Source organism: Astatotilapia calliptera, chromosome 18 (assembly GCF_900246225.1).
Source record: "Astatotilapia calliptera chromosome 18, fAstCal1.2, whole genome shotgun sequence".
Lineage (NCBI taxonomy): Eukaryota > Metazoa > Chordata > Actinopteri > Cichliformes > Cichlidae > Astatotilapia > Astatotilapia calliptera.
In genome coordinates this window covers 33,932,851-33,945,331 of record NC_039319.1, presented here as the reverse complement: position 1 = coordinate 33,945,331, position 12,481 = coordinate 33,932,851, and the positions used below count along the sequence as shown (strand labels likewise).

At 44.6% G+C, this 12,481-nt stretch overlaps 1 protein-coding gene across 1 annotated transcript in view; it reads left to right on the top strand.

The window, feature by feature from the left end:
* brinp2 (bone morphogenetic protein/retinoic acid inducible neural-specific 2) overlaps positions 1 to 12,481 on the top strand; it is a 294,885-nt gene that overhangs the window by 158,783 nt on the left and 123,621 nt on the right. The window contains exon 5 of the mRNA XM_026148790.1: positions 10,381 to 10,486. Within this exon, the coding sequence (XP_026004575.1) occupies positions 10,381 to 10,486 (106 nt within the window). The remainder of the gene's footprint in view (positions 1 to 10,380; positions 10,487 to 12,481) is intronic.

The following is a 12,481-nucleotide window of genomic DNA, read 5'->3' as shown; positions in this document are numbered from 1 at the left end:
TGCTTCTTTCTTTTCCTTTAGACTGATACTAGCGGGAAACGCAGCAAGAAAATAGATTTTTTTTTCTATTGCAGAGTACCAGTGTAACAAAACCCAAAATAGAGACTGAAGTGCCAACTTGAATATATAGCAAGGATGTTGTTGCTGCGTGGATTTGTGCTCTGCATGAAACAAGAATCAAGATTATTGCATCCTAACACGACCTGACAGTAAGCTGAGTCATTGTCCAGGTATTAGCCAGTTTGTCAAAAGTTTATTGCTTGAATTACAGTATTAAACATCATTTGATGTGATTAACTCAAAAGAGATCAGAATAGTAAGGAATAAGCAAGATAGCACATTTTGACACACTGAAAATTTTAAATTGGGATTTAATTACTGGCTAGCCGTACCCCGATAGATGCACAACAACACCCCTGTAAGCAGTTCTGAAAAGGCAAGCTCATGTGGAATGAGTAATAACTGATGGCAGCCTGTCATTTATTTAAGAAATATCACTGTATTAGTGTTATGTAACCGTTTACCTTCACTCGGTCAAACTCCAGGCATGGAAACATGAATTTAGCGAACAAGAGAGGGAGTCAGCTTCTGAATGATAACCCACCCAGCAGTAGGAAGACCAGGTAGCCATGGTAATGCCAGATCTAAAGTTAAAGCTTCAAACAGTTTGGAAATGATAGCCACAGTCACAGAGAAGAGTTAATCTGTTTTGCTTGCTTCATGTAAACTGTGTGGGAACACAGAAATAGCGCCTTTTCCGCTGGAGTCAGAAAACACAGAAGATTCACCGATCAAAAGCACACATAACAAGTGAGGCTGAAAGTTTGCTAAAGAAAAACAGGTTACAGTGCCTTTAGAGTCTGTTGGCTAAAACTTAGCTCACATTTTCATCAAAAGACTGAAAACTAAACAAGCTGTCAAAACAAAAACGGATATAGAGTGTTGTGCATATAGATAAAAAAAAATCTGCAGTGGGTGTTCATCTTCATGAAAATTCAGAATTTAACTTTGCATTCAAGTGAAAATCATCTAAAAAAGTATAAACACACATACCAACTAGTTTACCTGCTGATAAGGGACTAGAGCAGCTTTTCTTCTAGACTGAAAGGCAACTTCAAACAGCCAGTGTTTTTGCACACCTGCCTGCACATACACGCATGTGCAAACACAACAAACACAGACTCCCACTTTGAGAAGAGCATCCTTTACGTATGTGCTAAATGAGGCTCTCTGAATGGCATTCGGGCCACCTGCCGAGCCATGTTCTGCCACATCCACTCATCACCCAAAAGGGAACAACACTGAGTGGGATGTACTTGACCTGTGCGCATACAGGCCCTTGGGTTCTTTGTCTCTGCAGCTGAAAGTAGGCGGCAGGAGCCACATGCATTGCCTCTATCTGTAGCAGTAAAGGAGAAGAAACTCACATGTTCAGTTTAAGCTACACTTCAAATAAACAAACAAATAAATAAATAAATCCTCTGTAGCGTATGTGTGAAATCTGCTGTTTGGGAAGGTAGAGGAACTGTCTCTGTTGACGCAAGTGAAGGCATGGTATTTTTACCACACTGTCAGCAAGAGCCAAGATCGGCAGGGGAAGTGCACAGTGAAACCCCAGTCCTAAATAAAAGCTCATCACAACGCATTACGCAAGAAGGAACACGCCAACGCTTTTAATACACTGACAGAGATCTGAAAACGATGTAAAGCACAAACACCACACCTCTACAATGACGTTAAACTCCAATAATTCTTGGAGGTGTACAAAGTAGATTTGCTGATGCCATATAAAAGGAAAAATGACTTCCAAAGTAGTGAGTCCTCTAGCTCATATGCGATGGAACAAGCCAGTTTCACAATGATAAAAACATGTCCCAAATGAGGTGAAAAATGAACAAGGCACTGTTGTATATTTAGGAATTATTCTAGATACTTTTAATAACTAATAATGACTAATCAGGTCTGTTAAAACATCCAGAGATCAAGCAGTACTAATGTTCTTCTATCCAAGTGTTCTCAGGTTTTCATTGCATTCATTACTTTGAGGTAACTTCAAATAAGATTAAGATGCAGGGCACGAATGGTATCAATGCAAAACCTGCATAAATATATATTTCACTCCGAACAAATGTGCACTTAATAAGAAAGCTGAAAAGTATTTGATGTAAAATAAAACCTGTTTTATCAATAAAGAGGTTAAAGGTACACAAGAGTATAAACAGCAGTTTGTTAGATCATCAGCCATAATAAGCTGAGTGAAACAAACAGCAATGCATTACTTGATCTCACACAATCCATACAAAACTTTCTAGGATCATAGGAAAACACACACTACTCTGCTATGTTTGAACAATGCATGTTATTGAGTAAACACAAAAGACAAAGTGGTCTAGTTTGAATGATCCACTCACTGAAGGGCTCTTGGGAGTTTGAAACAAAAGCAGAGGCAGGGTGGCAGCTCTCAGGTGGGTTATTATTGAAGTTCCTCACAGGAGTTACAAAACAGCCTGGTGTGTATTCACTGCAACACAGCTGAGAGTTCTGATGCATTTATCATTTCAACAGACAGAGAACACAATTTATGTAGACCTTTAGGAAATAAATCATGATAATAAAAATCGCTGTAGATAATTTGAAAAAAGATGTATGAAATTGTTACATTATAGTGATAATTGTGCAGTTGGTTTTAAGTATTAAACCGTCACTCTCCATGGGCTTGAAAAGTGGCTAAAACCTTTAGTTTTCTTCATGAAGAATAATGATCAAACTTAATGCTTCTTACACAATCTGTAGTACATGTTTGAATTTGTTTGTTGCTACAACAAAACTTACCGAGCTGTATTGATCTCACAGTTCATTCTGCATTCAAACATGGCATGAAAAATGAAAAATCTTCAAAGTTCTTGCACTAAATAGAAACAGACGGTTTCAGTTTCACAAAATATAAAAGACTAACAAACTGTTAAACTAGGTCCACAGTGGAACAATTTGGCAGTATTTTCTTGCCTAAGAATGTGACCTCTTGACTGTGCTACAGCTGGAAATTCCAAATTCTGAACTAAATTATTTAGACCTGCTCTAACTTCTCCTCTTAAGCTAAACTGGTCCATCTTTAGTCTCGTTTTTTATATTTATTATATGAATTTTTCCTCTGTGTGGTAGTTGTGGTTCTGTGAGTCATGCTGTGTTTGCTGTCTCCACTTCCTTTGTTGAGATTGAGGGTCACAAAGAACCCCACTAAGCAGCGTGTATTCCTTTATATTCCTGCTGGGTGTAGTAAAGTGTTTTAGTGGGATAACACAAGTGATGGATTTTTTTTTAGTGTACATAAGAGAGAAAATTATAGTAGGTGAAGTACAAGAGAAAGACCCGTTAATAATTAGCAAGGTCCAAAAATAAAGGACGGTCCAAAAAGAAAAACCCCAGGGATCCACTTTGAAACTAGAACGAGTTAACAAAGAACTCACCCAGCAGGTGGAAGTGTCACGGTCCGGGGCAGCGGCCGTGTGAAGAGTGGAAAGGAGGACTCAGATGCAGCACTTACTCAGATGTGAAGGTGATTTATTGACAATACTGAACATAAAGTGGAGATGGCAAAACAGAACTAAGGACGAACTAAACTGGGAGAAACTACACAAAGGGAGTGGCAAACCTGAACATGAAGGGAGAACAGCAGGGAGAGCATGCAGGGGATTCACCGGGTATGAACACAGACGACGCGACGAGGAGCAGAGGAAATCACACACTATAAGTACACAAAGAGACACTGGGAAATCACACACAGGTGGGGGAAACAGCTGGACCTGATTAACCTGACGAGACAGGGGAACACTAACACCAGGGACCAACAGAGGGAGCACAAACCCAGAACCCAGTGTCTAAAATCCCAAACACAAACCATCCCAAAACAGCCATGAATAATAATGAAAGTAATAACAATAAAGAACATAAACATAAAGTCACTGAGTCATGGTCGCAGGACCATGACAGTACCCCCCCCTCAAGGGCTGGCCCCCGACAGCCACAGAAACACACCACCAGATCCGGGCGGGCGGCAGGGGGCCCAGGACGGAGGGACCGGGCCAAGACCAAAGACGGAGGCCCCAGAGTCCCAAACAAATGTTCACAAAAAAACTCACAGGGGAGCAGAGTCCAAAACACAGTTCAGGTGGCCGGCCAGGGGCCCGATAACACAGGAGGCCAGGATGGGACAGTTCAGGAGGCCGGCCACGAAGAAGGCCGTGGAGGCGCACAAAAGGTTCAGGAGGCCGGCCGTGCGGAAGGCAACGGCGGCCACTCAGGCGAAGAGGGTCCGGGGGCCGGCCGTGCGGAAGGCAACGGCGGCCGCTCAGGCAATGGCGGTCCGGGGGCCGGCCGTGCGGAAGGCAACGGCGGCCAGTCAGGCAACGGCGCCCGGCCAGTAGTCCAGAAAACGGCCGTTTAGCTCCAGACCCAAACGAGGCTGGGCCAGGCGAGGCTGAGGGCACGGAAGCCGGGACCGCAGCAGGCGGAGACGATGATGCAGACACGAAGGCCGGACCAGACGATGATGCAGACACGAAGGCCGGACCAGACGATGATGCAGACACGAAGGCTGGACCAGACGAGGATGCAGACACGAAGGCTGGACCAGGCGAGGCTGATGAGGATGCTGAAGCGGAGGCTGGACCAGGCGATGCTGATGAGGATGCTGAAGCGGAGGCTGGACCAGGCGCAGTGGGTGAAGATGAGGATGCTGTGGCCGAGGATGCGGGCACGAAGGCTGGACCAGACGAGGATGCAGACACGAAGGCTGGACCAGGCGATGCTGAAGCAGAAGCCGAAGCCGGACCAGGCGTGGATGAAGCTGGAGATGAAACCGGGCCAGGCGTGGATGAAGCCGGACCAGGCGTGGATGAAGCCGGGCCAGGCGTGGATGAAACCGGGCCAGGCGAAGCTGACGCTGTAGCTGAAGCTGGGCCAGGTGAGGATGAAGCTGGACCAGAATCAGGCGAGGATGAAGCCGAGAATGAAGCCGGACCAGGCGTGGATGAAACCGGGCCAGGCGAGGATGAAGCCGGACCAGGCGATGAAGAAGCTGTAGCTGAAGCCGGGCCGGGCGAGGACGAAGCTGTAGCTGAAGCTGACGCTGTAGCTGAAACTGGGCCAGGCGAGGATGAAGCTGGACCAGAATCAGGCGAGGATGAAACCGGGCCAGGCGTGGATGAAACCGGGCCAGGCGTGGATGAAACCGGGCCAGGCGAGGATGAAACCGGGCCAGGCGAGGATGAAGCTGTAGCCGAAATTTGGCCAGGCGAAGCTGACGCTGTAGCTGAAGCTGGGCCAGGCGTAGCTGACGCTGAAGCTGAAGCTGGGCCAGGTGAGGATGAAGCTGGACCAGACGAGGCTGAAGCTGAAGCTGAAGCTGAAGCTGAAGCTGGGCCAGGTGAGGATGAAGCTGGACCAGAACCAGGCAAGGCTGAAGCTTCAGGCTGAGGCGTGGCAGTAGCAGGTGGTAGCGCTGGAGGTGATGATACTGCAGGAGGCGGCGCTGCAGCCACAGGTGGAGAAGCAGCCACAGGTGGAGAAGCAGCCACAGGTGGCCGGACGGGATCCTCGGGCCCCCCAGCCGACGTGGCAGTCAGTGTGGCATGAGGCTGGACGGGCTCCTCGGGCCCCCCAGCAGGCGAAGCAGGAGGCTGGACGGGCTCCTCGGGCCCCCCAGCAGGCGAAACAGGAGGCTGGACGGGCTCCTCGGGCCCCCCAGCAGGCGAAACAGGAGGCTGGACGGGCTCCTCGGGCTCCTCGGGCCCCCCAGCGAAAACAGCCGCAGAACCAGTGGGCACCGGGGCCCCCGGCACACATGAAACAAAACCAGTAGGCACGTGGGCCTCTGGCACATATGAAACAAAACCAGTAGGCACGTGGGCCTCCGGCACACATGAAACAAAACCAGTAGGCACGTGGGCCTCTGGCACATATGAAACAAAACCAGTAGGCACGTGGGCCTCTGGCACATATGAAACAAAACCAGTAGGCACGTGGGCCTCCGGCACACATAAGGAGGGCTGCAGCTGCGCAGAGCACTGACCCTGCTCAGGCAGTGACAGCCCGGTGCAGTTCACAGCTGGCATCTTGGCCTCCAGGGGTCCAGAGTAAGCTGAGGGCAGAAACCCAGCCTCTGGGGAAGCCCCGGAGTGAGCAATAGTCTCTAATGTAGCCAGCTTTTGAGGAACAGATCCGTAGTGAAACAGTTTGTCTCCCTGCTCAGAAACAGCGGTGGAAAAACAGTGTGAAAATTGTGGCTTAAGGGAGGCTAATGGTTGAGCTACAGACTGGGAAGCTTGTGGCTGGACACAGAACTGAGCCGGAGAATGGCAATAAAGTCCTGGCTCAGAAGGAGCGGCAGAGACACAGTCTGTCAGTTTTGCAGCGGGTTTGTACACGCCCACTTGGGAAGGATCCGTTACCACGAAGGTAGGTAAGCGATCCATACAGTCTCCCATCTCGCTCTGAATAGCCCCAGAAAACAAAGTCCCGGAAACTGGGGAAAGCAATGCATCCCGCTGACTCACCGCATCGGGCTGCTCGAAAGTGAATGCAGACGGGGGGTGAAGTCCAAGGTCCAAAAGGAGAAACTCCCGCTCCCACGAACAGAGCGAGTCCAGCAGCCATGGGAGACCGGTCACCAGACGCTGTAGCCGCCTCTCTATAGCGCGCTGGGACGTGCCACCCGGGCTTTCCAGCCACAGGTCGATCAGCTCCTGTGTGGCATCGATGAGCGTCTCCCGTAGCTCCCTGGACGGATTAAGCGCTGCTGGGTCCATCTTGTGGTCGCGTCGTACTGTCACGGTCCGGGGCAGCGGCTGTGTGAAGAGTGGAAAGGAGGACTCAGATGCAGCACTTACTCAGATGTGAAGGTGATTTATTGACAATACTGAACATAAAGTGGAGATGGCAAAACAGAACTAAGGACGAACTAAACTGGGAGAAACTACACAAAGGGAGTGGCAAACCTGAACATGAAGGGAGAACAGCAGGGAGAGCACGCAGGGGATTCACCGGGTATGAACACAGACGACGCGACGAGGAGCAGAGGAAATCACACACTATAAGTACACAAAGAGACACTGGGAAATCACACACAGGTGGGGGAAACAGCTGGACCTGATTAACCTGACGAGACAGGGGGACACTAACACCAGGGACCAACAGAGGGAGCACAAACCCAAAACCCAGTATCTAAAATCCCAAACACAAACCATCCCAAAACAGCCATGAATAATAATGAAAGTAATAACAATAAAGAACATAAACATAAAGTCACTGAGTCATGGTCGCAGGACCATGACAGGAAGTACACAGACTGGCAGCTTGATAAAGGCGATGCAAGACTACAGTATGTATATACAGAGAATGGAACTTAACAAAGGTGAGTCAGCATGGGACAAAAAAATCACACAGGAAGAAGAATGATGTCATCGGAAAGAAAGAGGAAGTGAAAACAAAGAGACTAACACAAAAAAGGGAAATGCCATCCATCTGTCCATCCATCCGTCCATGCATCCGTCCATCCATCTATCCATCAATCCATCCACTTTCTTATCCACTTATCCAAATCCAATTCAGAATCATTTGTTGGCTAAAAGATTCAGAGGATAACCTCGAAAATACAACAAATAAAAGGAAAAACATGCACTGTTTGGTTAGTAGTATATTTCTCTTACTCCAGCCAAATATCTGCAAAATAGTTATCCTACCCTGATCATTTTTGTACCTTTTCATAACCACTGTGCACATTCTGCAGGCTTTTAATTTTAACTGCATGCAATTTATTAAAAAAATACAAACTGCTTTGGTTTTGTGGATTCATAAAAATTTATCCGACTTCACAGACTTTGAGCGCACCCTATGAGGTAGAGTTTAATGTGAACAAAGAAAAACCCAAGGGATTATGTTACACAGCCAATTCCAAAACATGAATGAGATGCAACAGGTTTCTTTTGGTTTCTTTTTAAGGCAGGGATTATCAGTGGTACGTGTGGCTGAAACAACATCCCCAAACAGCCCCGTCCTCCTTCACTAATCTTTCCTTGTTGCTAGCCTTTATCTGTAGCTTATCTTTGACTTCATCTCAGCAGTGTCTGGTTTTTTAGTTGGTTATTTGAGTGATGTTTGAGATGTGTATCTCCTGTAGCACCTTCAAGGGTAACTTCTATTTCTTTTGATATTAGATCCAATCTTAATGCAAGGCAGAGTGTGGAGATGTAAGGCGCAGGGCTGTGTTAAGGACAGCAAATTTGCACAGGCTACCTTATTTGCCAAATGGCCTGATTTAGCTGCAGAATGGTTTTGCCAGAGGACATGTCCATATTGTTACGTTCTATTTTGAACAACTGCTTGGGAAAATGAACTGTGTGCGATATCTGCAAAATAATGTTTGCTTAATTTTTTACAGTATTTTCTTTTCTTTCTTGTGTCTTATCCCTTTTGTTCCATCTGTCACGCTTATGTGACTTTTTTCTGTTTACACTCATTGCTCTGTGTGCACCTTTTCTCTTCACCCTCTGTTCATGTCACAACAACAATATTGTCAACATATCATAATTTCCATTACATCTCTTGCAAAACCACTAATATTCAGCTTCAATTTATATATTTTTAAAAACTAAATTGTACTATTACAATTTACTTTTTTTGCATCTTGTACGGAAGAAATTTTCAGTTCAGTTCTGTGACTGTTGCACTGGTACTCCAGCGCAGCTAGCCAGCTTTGTATTGTATGATCACTTGTCATCATCACTTGCAATCAACAAGTCCCTATAATATTTTTGTTCAGTGATGATGTTGTATATTAATACCAAAAGAAGGGGATTTTTTTTTTACAGTGTGCTGGAATTGTCGACAATAGCCAGGAAATAGCCACTAGCTTATCTTTGATTGACCACTACATGAGTGTAATTAGTTTACAACAAAGGCTTACGTGAAGGAGATTAATCCATAGTTTTTAAGTTGTAACTATACTTTTACTGCTAAGGAGATGCTGGATCTAGAAAGGACCAGTTAGAACTTCTATCTAAGCATCTGACTTCGATGCACAATACCTGTACTTTGATGCTGCTAGCATTTTAAAGAAACCTTTGAATCAAATACAATACACACTGGAGAGTATTTCTTTATCTACATGTTATATAAGCGATTTTAAAAAAATGATGTTTGCATCAGTAATAGTTGTCTTTATTTTCTCGACAGAGTGTAAGGTTGTGTGAAGTGGTGCATAAAGATAATATAAAAAAAGAAGAGCATGATTCTTGATTCTTAATTTCTTGTAGTGTAGCAAAAGTATCTTATGTTGGAAGATGATGTCAGCATTTGGTTTATGAATGGCCATTTTACAGCCTCAGAATAAGACGGGTGGAGAGGGTGGAGCACTACCAGTGCCTTGTATTTAAACCGCTCCAAGGTTTACTTAAAATTACAGTTCTTGCATGTTATCTCTTGAGTGTTTTGCTGCTGTAACAGATGCAGCATTATCATTGGTCACACTTAAACATTACAGCTGTCTAAAGCCTGCTGCCTTGAATCTTAAGGGAAATGTGTTTCACAGTTATTCTAAAGCCAAGATAAATTATATGTATTTATTTATTTTAACTTGTGAATAGAAATATGTTTTTAAACCCTAATAATAAGAGAGACTACATGGTAAATATTCTTAAATACATACCACAAAGTATCTAAAATTAATAATGAAGTAGAATTACAGACATATTGTTAAATTTGTGGGGTTTGGGCAAAGCAATCATGTCTGTGACGCTGTGATAAAAATATAGGCTCAAACAAATCAGCAGATTATATGAACATTTTAAGTAAGATGCATTTGTAATAATTCAATGGAACAACAAATGTCATGATTTCTGCTAATAGGAATAATTATAGTCATAAAAGTAATAAACATCTTAGTGTAATATTTAAGAAATTTGCAGATTTTGATGATTTAAGAACACTAACATGTAAAAGTGGTCATTACCATGCTTATTGCCTCTACTAAAACAGCTGCTTAACAGCCTACCTTTCAATATTTGATTTTGTGAGTCCTTCACAAGTATCTGCGTCTGTTAACTTTTTACTTTTCTTCACATATTTTCCACCATTCTTTGAAGAAAGCCCTCACGTTGCACACAGCTGTGTCTGCAGGTGTACGAGTGAAGCCAAAGATGGTGACAGTTTCTCTGCTGTCAGAGGGCTCTGCCACATCCAGTATTCTGCCTGCCTTCACACACTTCACCTGCTACAGCTGTGTACATGACTGCCAGAAAGAGAAACAAACAGCTACCTCATCCACTAAATAGTGGATGAGGTAGCTGTTGAAGTAAACAGAGCTATCCCTCCTGTATTTCCTAGGTAACCGAAACAAGGACAGGCCCTCTCGGCTGCAGTAACTACGACAGCTTGGATTCAGTTAGCTCGGTGTTGGTGCACAGCCCGGAAAATAAGATCCACCTAAAGGGTAAGGCTCACAACACACACACACACACACACACACACACACACACACACACACACACACACACACACACACACACACACACACACACATTTCCCCATATACTGTGTTTTAAATTCATGGAAACACACAGCCTCTGCCCTGGAGGATCCACTTATGGGATAAGTTTTTTCTTCCTTTTGTACGCACACACTTGAACTCACACATTTCTGCCACCTCCATCCACCACCATGCCAAGCCTTTCGCCTCCAGTGTTGTAGTAGTTGGCCAGGATGACCCTTTACTTTACGCTGCAGTAGTTTATATGTCTGTTTCTGCCTCAGTGGCGTTCAGGCTCACAGAGAATCTGTTATCTTACCAAGGCTGTAGATGGAGCATGTCTGGCCACACTGACCTCAGCCTAACCTTTCCTTACCTGGAGCACTCAGTTCACAAGTAAAGCTGAAGTGTTAATGTGTAAAGTAAAACACTGTTTGCTTATATTTATCACCAAATTATTAGTGAATATCATGACACTCACCCCTCTGTACTGGGAGTGTTTCCTTGTTGATCCTCATGCTAAAAATTAAGGGGGGTCATCAGCTGATGCAGCTCATCTGAGGGTTCTTAGGCTCTAAGATGATGAGGATATAATGTTGCACTCTTTTTGGCTCCATCCCGCATCATGAACTTTCTCTGTTCGTGTTTTGTAAGTTTATGTTTATTAAAATATCTTTTATTTAAGCTAAGGTCTTGTCTGAACATATGAAATGTGTAGATACAGTAAATTACTATATTTTCCAATGGTGATTAATAAAAAGTCACATTTATGCTGGTATTTCTCTTCCAGTAAACTGTCCTATTTAGAGCTTTACGTGATTAAAATAACCTGTCATGGATGTGTTGTTTAAGCTTTAATGCCTTAAGGTTTCCCCCCTTCATTTTATTCGTTTTTTGTTCCTACCTTGCTTGTTGTCATCATCTTGCTGACTTATACTTACTGTTTTGAGTACTCTTACTTTTTAGGTTTTGAATGAACTGTTCTACACACCAGTTTGACTAAGTAATTCTTAACCTATCATCCACTTAAATCAGTTCGGGGGCTGAACTAAGTATTTAGTCAGCCACCGATTGTGCAAGTTCCCCCACCTAAAATGATGACAGAGGTCAGTAATTTGCACCAGAGGTACACTTCAACTGTGAGAGACAGAATGTGAAAAAAAAAATCCATGAATCCACATGGTAGGATTTGTAAAGAATTCATTCGTAAATCAGGGTGGAAAATAAGTATTTGGTCAATAACAAAAATACAACTCAATACTTTGTAACATAACCTTTGTTGGCAATAACAGAGGTCAAACGTTTACTATAGGTCTTTACCAGGTTTGCACACACAGTAGCTGGTATTTTGGCCCATTCCTCCATGCAGATCTTCTCGAGAGCAGTGATGTTTTGGGGCTGTCGCCGAGCAACACGGACTTTCATCTCCCGCCACAGATTTTCTATGGGGTTGAGGTCTGGAGACTGGCTAGGCCACTCCAGGACTTTCAAATGCTTCTTACAGAGCCACTCCTTTGTTGCCCGGGCGGTGTGTTTTGGATCATTGTCATGTTGGAAGACCCAGCCTCGTTTCATCTTCAAAGTTCTCACTGATGGAAGGAGGTTTTGGCTCAAAATCTCACGATACATGGCCCCATTCATTCTGTCCTTAACACGGATCAGTCGTCCTGTCCCCTTGGCAGAAAAACAGTCCCATAGCATGATGTTTCCACCCCCATGCTTCACAGTAGGTATGGTGTTCTTGGGATGCAACTCAGTATTCTTCTTCCTCCAAACACGACGAGTTGAGTTTATACCAAAAAGTTCTACTTTGGTTTCATCTGGCCACATGACATTCTCCCAATCCTCTGCTGTATCATCCATGTGCTCTCTGGCAAACTTCAGACGGGCCTGGACATGCACTGGCTTCAGCAGCGGAACACGTCTGGCACTGCGGGTGTCATGGTCTGTGGAATGCGT